The 17,136-nt window shown below is 44.5% G+C and overlaps 1 protein-coding gene across 2 annotated transcripts in view; it reads right to left on the bottom strand.

Annotated features, from left to right (window-relative positions):
* wdr17 (WD repeat domain 17) overlaps positions 1-17,136 on the bottom strand; it is a 147,536-nt gene that overhangs the window by 91,089 nt on the left and 39,311 nt on the right. The window contains exons 2-4 of one of the 2 annotated variants that reach the window (XM_067982517.1): positions 13,607-13,735; positions 9,762-9,945; positions 8,854-9,084 (exon numbers count right to left, since the gene is read on the bottom strand). In XM_067982517.1, the coding sequence (XP_067838618.1) occupies positions 8,854-9,084; positions 9,762-9,945; positions 13,607-13,729 (538 nt within the window). In that variant the 5' untranslated portion in view covers positions 13,730-13,735. Of the gene's footprint in view, positions 1-8,853; positions 9,085-9,761; positions 9,946-13,606; positions 13,736-17,136 lie in introns of those variants that run through there. The other variant, XM_067982516.1, reaches the window with a different exon arrangement.

Below are 17,136 nucleotides of genomic sequence, written 5' to 3'. Positions count from 1 at the left end.
AAGTTATCAGAGAGTGGAGTGAAAGAACCAAGCACTGTCCCTTCTCTTAGCTGTTTATCCCCCAGTCTGTTGCTGATAAGTGCGGACTGAACTGTCTTTTTAAAGGCTGCACAGAAGTTTCCAGGTAGTACAGCTTCTTACGCCCAACTTACACCGGGTTTACACCAATGACTGCACCAACTGGAATGCAAATGAGTAGATCCAGGAAACCTGTGTGTAACTCATTCTGCAGGCCACCGGCAGGCACAGATTTTTTCAATGAGGCAATAGCGGTGTAACTCATTTCATCTTCTGGTGAAGTCGTTTTCCAGGGTTTCTATGGCTCTTCTTCCAAAGTTGCAGTGGTTGAGCGGGGGACACCCTTCCCCCAAGAAATTCACTCCCATTGTAAATTTTAAAAATGTGGTAAGGAAGATATTCTTGAAAATCTCGGCTCGGCTGAGAGGAGCCAAGCCGAGCCGAGCGGAGGGAGCGTCCGATAAAAGGCGGGATTTCAGAGCGCTGAGAACAGCTGAGAGGAGCCGAGCCGAGCGGAGGGAGCGTCCGATAAAAGGCGGGATTTCAGAGCGCTGAGAGGAGCCGAGCCGAGCGGAGCTGCGACCGAGTTCGAAGTGACGTCAGGAATCAGAAAGGGACGCGACACAGGGGAGGCACCTGATTGGTGAGTAGGTTCAGGTGAGTATTTCTACTTATCTACAGCAACAAAAGTAAAAAGAAAGGGAAGGTCTGCAGGTCTTATAGGAAGTAGCGTTTTTTTTTAGTAAATCAAGGTCCCGAGTGGAGTTAATTTTCTCCAAATTAAGAAAAATTTAAAGGAGCAAACTCCTTAAAGGGAGTGGTAAGTAGTTTTTCTTTCCTTTTTTTTCTCTTGACATTGTAGTTGTTGTTAAGCTAACTTAAGGGTTAAGTCATGGCAGGAGATCCCACAGCCGTGTCATGTTCCTCTTGTGGGATGTGGGAATTCAGGGATCCTTCCTGTGTCCCTGATTCCTTCACCTGCGGGAAGTGTGTCCAGCTGCAGCTACTGTTTGACCCCTTGACGGCTCTGGAGCTGCGGATGGACTCACTTTGGAGCATCCGCGATGCTGAGAAAGTCGTGGATAGCACGTTCAGTGAGTTGGTCACACTGCAGATAAAAATTACTGAGGGAGATAGTGAATGGGTGACCAACAGACAGAGGAAGAGTAGGAAGGCAGTGCAGGGGTCCCCTGCGGTCATCTCCCTCCAAAACAGGTATACCGTTTTGGATACTGTTGGGGGAGATGGCTCACCAGGGGAAGGTGGCAGTGGCCAGGTTCATGGCACCGTGGCTGGCTCTGCTGCACAGGAGGGCAGGAAAAAGAGTGGCAGAGCTATAGTGATAGGGGACTCGATTGTAAGGGGAATAGACAGGCGTTTCTGCGGACGCAACCGAGACTCCAGGATGGTATGTTGCCTCCCTGATGCAAGGGTCAAGGATGTCTCGGAGCGGCTGCAGGACATTCTGGAGGGAGAGGGTGAACAGCCAGTTGTCGTGGTGCATATAGGTACCAACGATATAGGTAAAAAACAGGATGAGGTCCTACAAGCTGAATTTAGGGAGTTAGGAGTTAAACTAAAGAGCAGGACCTCAAAGTTAGTAATCTCAGGATTGCTACCAGTGCCACGGGCTAGTCAGAGTAGGAATGACAGGATAGCTAAGATGAATACGTGGCTTGAGAGATGGTGCAAGAGGGAGGGATTCAAATTCCTGGGCCATTGGAACCGGTTCTGGGGGAGGTGGGACCAGTACAAATTGGATGGTCTGCATCTGGGCAGGACTGGAACCAATGTCCTAGGGGGAGTGTTTGCTAGTGCTGTTGGGGAGGGTTTAAACTAATGTGGCAGGGGGATGGGAACCGATGCAGGAAGTCAGTGGGAAATAAAGTGGTGACAGAAAAAGGCAGTAAGGGAGAGTGTACAGAACATGACCGGACAGATGGTCTGAGAAAGCAGGGCAAAGACCAAGGGAAGTCTAGATTAAACTGCATTTATTTCAATGCAAGAAGTCTGATGGGCAAGGCAGATGAACTCAGGGCATGGATGGGTACATGGGACTGGGATGTTATAGCTATTACTGAAACATGGCTAAGGGAGGGGCAGGACTGGCAGCTCAATGTTCCAGGGTACAGATGCTATAGGAAAGATAGAGCAGGAGGTAAGAGAGGAGGGGGAGTTGCGTTCTTGATTAGGGAGAACATTACGGCAGTAGTGAGAGGGGATATATCCGAGGGTTCGCCCACTGAGTCTATATGGGTAGAACTGAAAAATAAGAAGGGAGAGATCATTTTGATAGGATTGTACCACAGACCCCCAAATAGTCAACGGGAAATTGAGGAGCAAATATGTAAGGAGATTACAGACAGCTGCAAGAAAAATAGGGTGGTAATAGTGGGGGACTTTAACTTTCCCAACATTGACTGGGACAGCCATAGCATTAGGGGCTTGGATGGAGAGAAATTTGTTGAGTGTATTCGGGAGGAATTTCTCATTCAGTATGTGGATGGCCCGACTAGAGAGGGGGCAAAACTTGACCTCCTCTTGGGAAATAAGGAAGGGCAGGTGACAGAAGTGTTAGTGAGGGATCACTTTGGGACCAGTGATCATAATTCCATTAGTTTTAAGATAGCTATGGAGAAGGATAGGTCTGGCCCAAAAGTTAAAATTCTAAATTGGGGAAAGGCCAATTTTGATGGTATTAGACAGGAACTTTCAGAAGTTGATTGGGAGAGTCTGTTGGCAGGCAAAGGGATGTCTCGTAAGCGGGAGGCTTTCAAAAGTGTGTTAACCAGGGTTCAGGGTAAGCACATTCCTTATAAAGTGAAGGGCAAGGCTGGTAGAAGTAGGGAACCTTGGATGACTCGGGAGATTGTGGCCCTAGTCAAAAAGAAGAAGGAGGCATATGACATGCATAGGCAGCTGGGATCAAGTGGATCCCTTGAAGAGTATAGAGATTGCCGGAGTAGAGTTAAGAGAGAAATCAGGAGGGCAAAAAGGGGACATGAGATTGCTTTGGCAGATAAGGCAAAGGAGAATCCAAAGAGCTTCTACAAATACATAAAGGGCAAAAGGGTAACTAGGGAGAGAGTAGGGCCTCTTAAGGATCAACAAGGTCATTCTGAGGGACAGGATCTGCAGGCATTTGGAGAGGCAGGGACTAATTAGGAACAGTCAGCATGGTTTTGTGAGAGGAAAATCATGTCTCACGAATTTGATTGAGTTTTTTGAAGGGGTAACCAAGAAGATAGATGAGGGCTGTGCAGTAGACGTGGTCTACATGGACTTCAGCAAAGCCTTTGACAAGGTACCGCATGGTAGGTTGTTACATAAGGTTAAATCTCATGGGATCCAAGGTGAGGTAGCCAATTGGATACAAAATTGGCTTGACGACAGAAGACAGAGGGTGGTTGTAGAGGGTTGTTTTTCAAACTGGATGCCTGTGTCCAGCGGTGTGCCTCAGGGATCGGTGCTGGGTCCGCTGTTATTTGTTATTTATATTAATGATTTGGATGAGAATTTAGGAGGCATGGTTAGTAAGTTTGCAGATGACACCAAGATTGGTGGCATTGTGGACAGTGAAGAAGGTTATCTAGGATTGCAACGGGATCTTGATAAATTGGGCCAGTGGGCCGATGAATGGCAGATGGAGTTTAATTTAGATAAATGTGAGGTGATGCATTTTGGTAGATCGAATCGGGCCAGGACCTACTCCGTTAATGGTAGGGCGTTGGGGAGAGTTAGAGAACAAAGAGATCTAGGAGTACAGGTTCATAGCTCCTTGAAAGTGGAGTCACAGGTGGATAGGGTGGTGAAGAAGGCATTTGGCATGCTTGGTTTCATTGGTCAGAACATTGAATGCAGGAGTTGGGATGTCTTGTTGAAGTTGTACAAGGCATTGGTGAGGCCACACTTGGAGTACTGTGTACAGTTCTGGTCACCCTATTATAGAAAGGATATTATTAAACTAGAAAGAGTGCAGAAAAGATTTACTAGGATGCTACCGGGACTTGATGGTTTGACTTATAGGGAGAGGTTAGACAGACTGGGACTTTTTTCCCTGGAGAGTAGGAGGTTAAGGGGTGATCTTATAGAAGTCTATAAAATAATGAGGGGCATAGATAAGGTAGATAGTCAAAATCTTTTCCCAAAGGTACGGGAGTCTATAACGAGGGGGCATAGATTTAAGGTGAGAGGGGAGAGATACAAAAGGGGCAATTTTTTCACTCAAAGGGTGGTGAGTGTCTGGAACGAGCTGCCAGAGGCAGTAGTAGAGGCGGGTACAATTTTGTCTTTTAAAAAGCATTTGGACAGTTACATGGGTAAGATGGGTATGGAGGGACATGGGCCAAGTGCAGGCAATTGGGACTAGCTTAGTGGTATAAACTGGGCGACATGGACATGTTGGGCCGAAGGGCCTGTTTCCATGTTGTAACTTCTATGATTCTTTTAATGTCTGGCTTGCTATCTCATTTTGATGTATGTAACCTAGCAGCTTGAGTAGGGCTATGAGCTACAAAGAACATTTTTCTAGCTAACTATTGTACTTTTATGTGTTCCTATCACATTTTCTAATTCTTTCTGTCTCGGTCTTTCCACGTTTATGTTTATCTTTTCTTTTTGCACAGCTGTCACACACTGGCAGACAGCTAATGTTATTCCTATATTTAAAAAGGGAGCTAGAACAAGTCCAGGGAACTTTAGACCAGTTAGCTTAACGCCGGTGATACGAAAGATAATGGAATCTTTATTCAAAGATATAATAGAGAAACATCTGGAGAACAAAAATATAATAAAAAATAGTCAGCATGGATTTCAGAAGGGAAAGTCATGCTTGACCAACCTTACTGAAGTCTTTAAAGAAGAAACAGAAAGAGTAGACAAGGGTATTGCAGTAGATGTAATGTAATTGGATTTTCAAAAGGCCTTCGATATGGTACTGCATTGTAAAGTCATAACTAAGGTCAGAGCATGTGGAGTCAGGGGACAGGTAGCAGAATGGAGAGCAAGTTGATGACAAAATAGAAAAGAGAGTAGGGGTAAAGGGTAGCTACTCAGACTGGCAAAAGGTGGGAAGTGGTGTTCTACAGGGATCGCTGCTGGGACCACTGTTGTTCACAATTTACGTTAACGATTTGGATTCAGGAATCGGAAGTACAATTTCAAAATTTACGGACGACACCAAATTGGGGGGTGCAGTTAATACAAAGGGAGAATGCGTCAAAATGCAAGAGGACATTAATAAATTTGCAGAATAGGTGTGTAATTGGAAATTAAATTCAATATAAACAAGTGTGAGGTGGTGCATTTTGGTGGGAAGAATAAGGCGGCCACATACTGCTTGGATAATAAGAGTCTAAATGGGATAGAGGAACAAAAAGATCTAAAGGTACAGATACGCAAATCTCTAACAGTAGCAACGCAGGTTAATACGGCCATAAAAATGAAAATCAAGCACTGGGGTTCATTTCTAGAGGGATAGAATTGAAAAGCAGTGAAGTTAAACTTGTATAGAACCTTGGTTAGACCACACTTGGAGTACTGTGAACAGTTCTGGTCTCCATATTATAGAAAGGATATAGAGGCATTGGAGAGGGTGGAAAAAAAGATTCACAAGGATGACACCATAACTGAGAGGATATCCTTATCAGGAAAGGCTGAACAGGCTGGGGCTCTTTTCTCTGGAAAAGAAAAGGTGGAGGGGTGACCTGATAGAGGTCTTTAAGGTAATGGAAGGGTTCGATATAGTAAACGTAGAGAAAATGTTTCCACTTGTGGTCATAAATATAAAATAAACGCTAATAAATCCAATAGGGAATTCAGGAGAAACTTCTTTACCCAAAGAGTGGTAAGAATGTGGAACTCGTTACCCCAAGAAGTAGTTGAGGCAATAGCATAGATGAATTTAAGGGGAAGATAGATAAGCAAATGAGGGAGAAAGGAATAGAAGGGTATCCTGATAGTGTTAGATGAAGTAGGGAGGAAGGAGGCTCATGTGGAGCACAAACACCAGCATAAACCTGTTGGGCACAATGGCCTGTTCCTGTGCTGTAGTTTCCATGTAACTCAACATAACACTTCCACTGCTGAGAATCCCTACATGGTCAGTTTTCGGTAAAATATTAAAATGCCTACGTGGCAAAGAAGCAGAATGCAAAATGGTTAGAAAGGGTTAATTAGTTAGTAACTGAGATTGGTACAGGTGGCCTGGCCTCCTGCTGGGCCATATGTTTGCGTAGTCAGCAGGTTTGCATGGTCTTAGCAATGTAGAGTCTTTGACGTGATTCAAGGACTGGTCTGAATGTCTCCATGTTTATGGCAGATCAATATAGGTAACGAGCTTAGCCAAAGTTGAAAGACATTCCAGGTTGGGAGATAAGGAACAGAAGGGACAGGGAAGAACATTCCAAGTTGGAAGGTGAGGAAGTATCCCCTTTGATGTCTAACAGCAGCATGATCAGCACATGGACGATTTATGATTGGCCGGAAATAATGTAACCTCGCATGGCAACCTATGCCCGGCTTATGATTGGTGTTGACCCTCGTTAAGTATGTTCCAACCCCTATTGATTTGTATAAAAACGTGTGGATTTCTGTATGTTTCTTGTTCTTGCTCTGCCAGCATAGAGGGACTCTATCAGGAGTCCAAATCAATGCTGCAGACTAAGAACCCTGCTATTAAAGTTGTGATGAACTTTAAAATGTATTCGACTTCAGTTTTTACTGAACCAGACTGAGGGGAAAGAATCCGGATCGTCATTGCCACCTCTGTATCTTTGTTTGTGACTCTTTTCTCAGTCTTCGGAGGTAATTTCGACTTTGTGCAATAGTGCAAAGCAGATGATAGTGAATCGGCAGCCCATTTCCCGGTTTTTATTTCCATTGACTTCCTGTAAACATCACCTTTCTCATCATCCCTCACTCTCTACACCTCTCACATACTCGCTGTCTGTCTCTCTTTGTGTATCTCCCATTTTGTTTGCCTTGCACATCGTTATTCCACATTTACAGTTCAGTATCAGATAATTAATTATTGAGAAAAAAAGACGCACTAATAAAATACTTTATCATTTAGCCCAGAGACATATCCGCTCCATCATCCATCTCTGCCCCTGCCTCAGCTCGACTGTTGCTGAAACCCTCATCCATGCCTTTGTTACCTCTGGGCTTGACTATTCCAATGCTGTCCTGGCCGGTCTCCCATCTTCCACCCTCCATAAACTTGAGCTCATCCAAAACTCTGCTGCCCGTATCCTAACTCGCACCAAGTTCCGTTCGCCCATCACCCCTGTGCTCGTTGACCTACATTGGCTCCCGGTCCGGCAATGCCTCGATTTTAAAATTCTCATCCTTGTTTTCAAATCCCTCCAGACTGTCCATGAGCCGAAGGATCTCTAACAAAAGAAAGACTTGCATTTATATAGCGCCTTTCACGACCTCAGGACATCCCAAAGCGCTTTATAGCCAATGAAGTACTTTTTAAAGTGAAGTCACTTTTGTAACGTAGGAAACGCAGCAGCCAATTTGCACACAGCAAGATCCCACAAACAGAAAAGTGATTATGACCAGATAATGGGCTGTAAATTGCTACGAACGGCAAACCAGCAGTGCTCGCCGCTCATTAGATTTAAATTCACTAAGTTACCGCATTCTTTTTTGGCGGCAACTTCCTCAACTAACATCAGCGTTTTTTCCCGGGCTGTGTGAGTGATGAAAGGCCCTTCAACCAATCAGCTTGAAGCAAGCCACACTGTGAGAACCAGAAAGTGCAGTTCATTCACAAACCGCGCAAACTAAAAACTCGGATGTGTCCAATAAAGTATTATAAAGTGACGAAGAGAAAGTGAAATAAAGAGAGGATGAGATTAAAAGACTGAGATAAAAGAGACAGGATGAAAAAGTAAAAACATTTTTTTTTCTATAATATCCAAAAACTATTAAAATCAGGAGTAATGTGACTCCACATTTTTAAAAGTTAATTTTTAGTGCCAGAGAGGTTGTTTGGCCGTCATTTAGACTTACCACGCCTTTAAAACTTAGTTTAGACATAAAAAACTGTGCGCACCTGTTTTGTGGCGAGATTAGTTCCTTTCCAGTTGGGCAGGAGAACAAGTTGGCGCTGGTCTGTTGATTCTATTGATTGCAGCCGGCAATATCCCTTCAAGGCAAAGCTGTCACATCGGTGGCAAAGCAGGAAGAGCAAGTTCTGGATTTCTGCATTTAACTGCGCGTGTGCGGTCGCCGGAACTTGCTCTTCGATTTCGTCCTTAATAACGGTGAGCGCTGTTAGGCTCGCCATTATTTTAAAAGCAATTTCTGGGCCATGCTGTTGCTTGAGGAATAAATGTTGGCCAGGACACCGGTAGAACTCCCTTGCTCTTCTTCAAAATAGTGCCATGGGATCTTTTACGTCCATCTAAGAGGGCAGATGGGGCCTCGGTTTGACGTCTCATCTGGTGTGTCGGCTTGGATTATGGGCTCAGGTCACTGTAGTGGGACTTGAACTCACAATCTTCTGACTTAGAGGAGAGAGTTCTACCACTGAGCCACAGCTGGCACTGTCTGACAAGAGCAAGGGGGCATTAAGGGAGAGTCAGGAGATCACTACTACGCCCTCTCCCTCCAACATTCTCCAGAGTGGGCTTGCTATTGCTGCCCCGGACTACTGTCACCTCTTGCCCAGTGGTCTCTGGGGGTCAGTGGTTGCTGATATGAGGGAAATCCAGCCCACAACATTGAATAATACAGATTAATTGTTTAATGACCAAAGTATCCTGTAACTATTCTAAGCCAGCTATATATTACAGGCTGTATGGCACAGTAATCACAGAGACCTACCAGGCTGAAAGATAGACAGGCTCCCATCTGTGTGTCCAAATACCACCTTTCCTTTCTTTCTAGGGTGCCACCTGAAAAGGCAGATGTCAGAGAGGAAGCTGTGTGCCTCCTTATGTACTGCTACCCCACAGTCTGGTCCAGAGATTGTCCAGATGTACAGTGGACCTCGATGAGAGACAAACGCCACTGCCTCACCAGAGTTCCAACACCAACTGAGGGAAGCGGGAATCCCTGGAGAAGGAAAAAGGCAAGTTAGAAGGATGGTTAAATTATGTCTTTTGCGAAAGCTTGGTTAACTTCACTACACTGCTGCTATAGTGCAACGTTAAATTAAAATGTTAACCTCAAAAGCCTCACAGTATTTTTCAAAGCGGCATTCTATACCCAGACACTAGAAGAACATAAATTAAGCCTGTCACTAGCTAGTAAGTATGATTAGAATGTTACATCGAGTTACATCACATCTAAAGCACAGAAACAGGCCATTCGGTCCAACTGGTCAGTGCTGGCATTTATGCTCCACATGAGCCTCCTCCCCCCTACTTCATCGAACCCAATCAACATATCCTTCTATTCCTTTCTGCCTCATGTGCTTATCTAGCTTCCACTTAAATGCATCTATGCTATTTGTCTCAACCACTCTGTGTGGTAGCATGTTCCACATTCTTACCACTTTTTCGGTAAAGAAGTTTCTCCTGAATTCCCTATTGGATTATTTAGCGACTATTTTATATTTATGACCTCTACTTTTGGACTCCCCCACAAGTGGAAACATTTTCTCTACGTTTAGCCTATCAAACTCTTTCATTATCTTAAAGACCACTATCAGATCACCCCTCAGCCTTCTCTTTTCTAGAGAATGGAGCCCCAGCCTGTTTAGCTTTTCCTGTGTGTAAAGGGTATTGTACCTTTAGTGTTGTCCAGTCTCGCTATCACTTTTTGTTCTGCCACATTCCAAATGATAACGAGGTTGTCTGCACTGGCGCTGGCAAACATGTCAGGGTTATGAGGACACCAAGAGATAGCCGTGATGGTCTTCTTGTGCTCAGACATGATTGCATGAAGTTTGAATTCATTGTACCTGTGATCAAGCTGAATCACACAACAAAGCAAAATTAGAATATAACTTTCGGTGGGAATAGTTAATAGCTGAGAGTTCATTTAGAATTCCATGATGCCAGGTTTCATTTCCTTGCCCATTTTTTTTTGGGGGGGAGAAGTATAAGTATTTGGATAAATGCAAATTTTCTAGATCCAGCATTAAAAAAATTTAATTTGCAACTGAGGGAGCACAGCCTCACTGCCAATAAATCAGAAGCCCCTCCAATAACATTATTGGGGATTAGGCAGCTATATCTCCCGTACAAGGCATCATAACCCTCCCTAACTGAACTAATTAAGGATTAGACAGACATAGCCCACCTCTAGGTATGTATCCCCTCTAGGTGCCAACACCACCACCAGGAAACTATACAGTTCCCTAACTTAATCACCAAGAATTAAACATCTCCATCATAAGACCTCATTTCCATGCCTTACACACAGTAAGGCACGGCAAGTGATAAGTGTAGCATACTTGGGAGGAAAAAGGTGACTTTGGACCTATAGTTCCCAAAGCACTTCACCACTGGGGTTTCTCACGTGTTATTTCTGGGTCTGTTGTAGAATAATCGATAGAGATTGACTGATTAGCCAACAATTACTTTATCATTTTATCATGCAACTACCAGGATGGTCGAAGGCGAATTAGGTGGACCTCGGTCTTTTCTCGTCTAGCAATTCCCATGTTCCTAGATTATCAAGGAGTAGACATAGATCTAACTATCGTGAGGCTAGATTCCTCCTTCTAACTAATTAACTTAGCCACCTCGCCATCATGATATCATCCCACTAGAGGTTACAGAGATACATCATAACTACAAAGCTATACCAAAACAAAAGCAATTAGTGTGACTCTAGACACTGCCATCCCCATGACAGGATGGGTAGGAGTCTGCTATCAGACGGACAATTTACAAGCCAGGAAAATAGACTATCTCTACAGTGGGCTCATCCACTTTTATTTGAATAAAGTTGTCCCTTATATCATAGAATCATAGAAAATTTACGGCACAGAAGGAGGCCATTCGGCCCATCATGTCCCCGCCGGTTGAGAATCAAGCCACCCAGCCTAATCCCACTTTCCCACATTTGGTCTGTAGCCCTGCAGGTCACGGCTCTTCAGGTGCACATCCAGGTATTTTTTAAATGAGTTGAGGGTTTCTGCCTCTACCACCCTCTCAGGCTGTGAGTTCCAGACCCCCACCACCCTCTGGGTGAAAATTTTTTCCCTCATTTCCGCTCTAATCCTTCTACCAATCACTTTAAATCTATGCCCCCTGGTTATTGACCCCTCCGCTAAGGGAAATAGGTCCTTCCTATCCACCCTATGTAGGCCCCTCATCATTTTGTACACCTCAATTAAATCACCCCTTAGCCTCCTCTGTTCCAAGGAAAACAACCCCAGCCTATCCAATCTGTCATCACAGCTAAAATTCTCCAGTTCTGGCAACGTCCTTGTAAATCTCCTCTGCACCCTCTCTAGTGCAATTTCATCCTTCCTGTAATGTGGTGACCAGAACTGTACACACTACTCAAGCTGTGGCCTAACTAGTGTTTTATACAGTTCCAGCACAACATCCCTGCTTTTATATTCTATGCCTCGGCTAATAAAGGAAAGCATTCCATATGTCTTCTTAACCACCTTATCTACCTGTCCTGCTACCTTCAGGGATCTGTGGACATGCACTCCAAGGTCCCTCACTTCCTCTACACCCCTCAGTATCCTCCCATTTATTGTGTATTCCCTTGCCTCGTTTGCTCTCCCCAAATGCATACCTCACACTTCTCTGGATTGAACTCCATTTGCCACTTTACCGCCCACCTGACCAGTCCATTGATATCTTTCTGCAGTCTACAGCTTTCCTCCTCACTGTCAACCACACAGCCTATCTTTGTGTCATCCGCAAATTTCATAATCATGCCCTCTACGTTTAAGTCCAAATCGTTAATGTATACCACAAAAAGCAAAGGACCTAGTACCGAGCCCTGCGGCACCCCACTGGAAACAGCCTTCCAGTCGCAAAAACACCCGTTGACTATTACGCTTTGCTTCCTGCCACTGAGACAATTTTGAATCCAATTTGTCACTTTCCCTTGGATCACATGGGCCTTTATTTTTTTGACCAATCTACCATGTGGGACCTTGTCAAAAGCCTTGCTAAAATCCATGTAGGCTACATCAATTGCATCATCCTCATTGATCCTCCTTGTCAACTCCTTGAAAAATTCAATCAAGTTATCATAGAATCATAGAATCATAGAAGTTACAACATGGAAACAGGCCCTTCGGCCCAACGTGTCCATGTCGCCCAGTTTATACCACTAAGCTAGTCCCAATTGCCTGCACTTGGCCCATATCCCTCGATACCCATCTTACCCATGTAACTGTCCAAATGCTTTTTAAAAGACAAAATTGTACCCGCCTCTACTACTGCCTCTGGCAGCTCGTTCCAGACACTCACCACCCTTTGAGTGAAAAAATTGCCCCTCTGGATCCTTTTGTATCTCTCCCCTCTCACCTTAAATCTGTGCCCCCTCGTTATAGACTCCCCTACCTTTGGGAAAAGATTTTGACTATCGACCTTATCTAAGCCCCTCATTATTTTATAGACTTCTATAAGATCACCCCTTAACCTCCTACTCTCCAAGGAAAAAAGTCCCAGTCTGTCTAACCTCTCCCTGTAAGTCAAACCATCAAGTCCCGGTAGCATCCTAGTAAATCTTTTCTGCACTCTTTCTAGTTTAATAATATCCTTTCTATAATAGGGTGACCAGAACTGTACACAGTACTCCAAGTGTGGCCTCACCAATGCCCTGTACAACTTCAACAAGACATCCCAACTCCTGCATTCAATGTTCTGACCAATGAAACCAAGCATGCTGAATGCCTTCTTCACCACCCTATCCACCTGTGACTCCACTTTCAAGGAGCTATGAACCTGTACTCCTAGATCTCTTTGTTCTATAACTCTCCCCAACGCCCTACCATTAACGGAGTAGGTCCTGGCCCGATTCGATCTACCAAAATGCATCACCTCACATTTATCTAAATTAAACTCCATCTGCCATTCATCGGCCCACTGGCCCAATTTATCAAGATCCCGTTGCAATCCTAGATAACCTTCTTCACTGTCCACAATGCCACCAATCTTGGTGTCATCTGCAAACTTACTAACCATGCCTCCTAAATTCTCATCCAAATCATTAATATAAATAACAAATAGTTAGTCAGACACGACCTCCCCTTAACAAATCCATGCTGCCTGTCCTTGATTAGTCCATGCCTTTCTAAGTGACAGTTTATCCTGTCCATCAGAATTGATTCCAATAATTTACCCGTTCATCAAGGTTAGGCTGACTGGCCTATAATTACTCGGTCTATCCTATATACAATATGATTATTGCAGTCAATAAACAGGAGAAATTACAGGGGCAACTTTCTTTGAAGAATTCAGTGTCACAGTGCTACGTAACTTTATTTCCTTTCTGCACAGTGTATCAGCCGCAACATTAAGAACCAATCCGTAGTTTTGCCCAAGACACAAGTAAACATAACCACTCCCAATTTGGTACGGAAATAAGTCTGTACAGACTAAAGATACGGAGCCACAGGTACGTTTTCTAGTATACTTAACCTCAGCTTTTGACTTACCTGGTAAACATAAATAGCCAGTGTAGCACAATACGCAAATCTGTCTCCACTGGCAACACAGACATCTTTGTTCCATGGCTGACAGCCAGCAGCCAAAAGCCCGACCTGTTTAACCTGTGACATCTTCACCTGCGAACATATGATCCACATGTTAATAAAGATTGAAACTTACTCAAATATTTTAGTCAATAATCGGTAACAATTTCTGGTGTTGGTCATTTCGTTGAAAAAAATAAATGAGCAGTTTTCTCACAGGTGATGTCTAACCAAGAGGATGGAAGGAAAATCAACTCAGGTCACACTTCATCAACCCTATTGAAAGGCCACAGAGCAGCACCAAGGAAAATTGGAGAGATGTATAATATACCATTGCCCAGCTAAGAGGTAACCTGCTTTGACTTTTCCATTCAGGACTCACTCATTAATTTTCTCTTCCTCCTCATGGGCAACCACTTCACCCTGAAATCTGGAAATCACGGTGGGATTTGAAATTCCCCTGCGAGTTATTTTTAAGTGCCTGATTAATGTGAATAAACAACTTCATTATAGTACTGCACAAAGGAACTTGACAGAAAGGCGTTACCCAGTGTGCTAAAATAGTGTGCAGAGGGATTTCAAACCCTATGTGGGAAATTGCATTCACAAACAGCACAATATCTTAGTACAATATCAGCACAATAACTTGCTGCATGACAAGTCCATTATAGAAATGCACAATGTTAAGCCTGCAGGCCTCTACTACAGTAATATCTACCTCAGTTTGTGGAACAGGCCAGTAAGAAAATAAAATCATAGATCACTTTCCTTCTTTTCCCCTATTTTCTCTCTTCTTCTCCTGAAGGTGGTACTGGGATGTAGTTCCATAAGTGTTTCCAATTCCATACATTAAATTAGATGATGATTTTGTTCAAATGTGGTGGACAGCACATCTAAGCCCAATTTGTCCTCACCTGACATTCGCACTGGCACTCTTTCCAGCAGAGATCACTGGATAACGACCAGGAGGGGAACCCTTATTGATTTTTGCCCTCTGTATCCTAAACATGCCGAGGCCCATTGTAGCCCTCCTTCCCCGAATTGTTGTCCCAACTTTCTTCTTTATTCATTCACGGGATGTGGGCAGCGCTGGCAAGGCTAGCATTTATTGCCCATTCCTAACTGTCCTTGAAAAGGTGGCGATGAGCCATCTTCTTGAACCGCTGCAGTCTGTGTGGTGAAGGTTCTCCCACAGTGCTGTTTGGTAGGGAGTTCCAGGATTTTGACCCAGTGACGATGAAGGAACGGCGATATATTTCCAAGTCGGGATGGTGTGTGACTTGGAGGGGAACGTGCAGGTGGTGTTGTTCCCTTGTCCTTCTAGGTGGTAGAGGTCACGGGTTTGGGAGGTGCTGTTGAAGAAGCCTTGGCGAGTTGCTGCAGTGCATCCTGTGGATGGTACACACTGCAGCCATGGTGCGCCGGTGGTGGAGGGAGTGAGTGTTTAAGGTGGTGGATGGTGTGCCAAACAAGCGGGCTGCTTTGTCCTGGAAGATGCTGAGCTTCTTGAGTGTTGTTGGAGCTGCACTCATCCAGGCAAGTGGAGAGTATTCCATCACACTCCTGACTTGTGCCTTGTAGATGGTGGAAAGGCTTTGGGGAGTCAGGAGTTGAGTCACTCACCACAGAATTCCCAGCCTCTGACCTGCTCTTGTAGCCACAATATTTATGTGGCAGGTCCAGTTAAGTTTCTGGTCAATGGTGACCCCCAGGATTTTGATGGTGGGAGATTCGGCGATGGTAATGCCGTTGAATGTAAAGGGGAGACAACTAAGAACTAAGTGAGCAAAAAGCAAAGAAACATGGCGACTTCCTGTCCAGCGTGACATAGTGGCCTTCTGTAACAATAGGACCCACAATTGTACCCATGTTTAGTGACTAAAATATGACATAGGTGTCAGCCTTGGTTCAGTCAGAAGCTTTTGGATTCAGGTTCTACTCTAAAGACTTCAGGGTTGACACTCCACTACAGTACTGAGGGGTTGCCGCACTGTCGGAGGTCCCGTCTTTCAGATCAGATGTTTAACTGGGGAGCAATATGTGGACGTAAAAGACTCTTTTTTGCTGTCCCGTTTTCCAGGCCTCATGCAGTGATCCCCATTATGTACTTAGCCTGGAATATCTGGATTCTTTTGAGAGTTTTGCTGAATTGAAATCCTGCCCTCTGCTGCTGCCTGACCTGGCCTGACCCCTGCTCTGTTTTGCAGCCTCCTAGGCTGACTCTGTGGGCAATTATAAGAACATAAGAACATAAGAAATAGGAGCAGGAGTAGGCCAATCGGCCCCTCGAGCCTGCTCCGCCATTCAATAAGATCATGGCTGATCTGATCCTAACCTCAAATCTAAAGAACACAAGAAGTAGAAGCAGGTCCCGGCCACTCAGCCCCTGGGCCCGCTCCGCCACCCACAGGGCCTTGACCGATCCAAACTCAGCTTCATGTCCAATTTCCTGCCCGCTCCCCGTAACCCCTAGTTCCCTTTACTTCTAGGAAACTGTCTATTTCTGTTTTAAATTTATTTAATGATGTAGCTTCCACAGCTTCCTGGGGCAGCAAATTCCACAGACCTACTACCCTCTGAGTGAAGAAGTTTCTCCTCATCTCAGTTTTGAAAGAGCAGCCCCTTATTCTAAGATTATGCCCCCTAGTTCTAGTTTCACCCATCCTTGGGAACATCCTTACCGCATCCACCCAATCAAGCCCCTTATACTGCCTTCTGCCCTGATTCCTGCCCATTTGCAGTATTCCTTACTCCCCAAACCCTTGCTCCATTGGCCTGACTCCTGGTCCGACTCCCAACCTGTTCTGCTTCCACCCGGGCCAACTCCTGGCCACTTGCGGCTGCTTCCAGTTTTGGACTAGGAACAAGATGACAACTTCAAATCACACCTCTTAGCACGGATACGTAAATGGATGCAGAACTGAGCCATCAAAGCAAAGTAAAAGGAGTAAGACTGTAGGATGACTCAGTGGGTAAAGGTGTTGGAGCACTAATCTGATCTAAAGGCTCACGGCTGAATGTCAGAAATGCATGTCATCCTTAAAGCGTTAAGTCACAGCAACTGCTGTGCGATCCATATGGAGCTCCAGATTATTCAACAGGTTACGGGTTAAGTCCGTCTGCTTGAGTTAGATGTGTTTTGGCAATTCTCAGCAGGAATGACAGGATGGAGCACCACATGCAGTCAATACATTCTGTTTTGGTTAATGATATAATTACATCACTGTTACACAAATGATTTTGCAGCAAAACAAGCCATATGCCTTAACAGACCAGCAATCTACATTGGTCTCCAGAAAAAAATAATGATGTTGCCCCCCCCTTCCCCCCCATTCACACATACACACACGGTGAATACCAGTTACTGTTTCAATTATATTTTTTAAAAATTATATATTAATAGAATACACCCAATTAAAATTGCAAGCTCATGTCTTTTGGATGAGATGTTAAACTGAGGCCTCGACTGCCCTCTCAGGTGGATGTGAAAGGTC

The sequence above is a fragment of the Heptranchias perlo genome, chromosome 4 (genome assembly GCF_035084215.1).
Source record: "Heptranchias perlo isolate sHepPer1 chromosome 4, sHepPer1.hap1, whole genome shotgun sequence".
In the NCBI taxonomy this organism is placed as follows: domain Eukaryota; kingdom Metazoa; phylum Chordata; class Chondrichthyes; order Hexanchiformes; family Hexanchidae; genus Heptranchias; species Heptranchias perlo.
The sequence above is the reverse complement of the archived record's forward strand: the minus strand, read 5'-3'. Positions and strand labels throughout refer to the sequence as shown.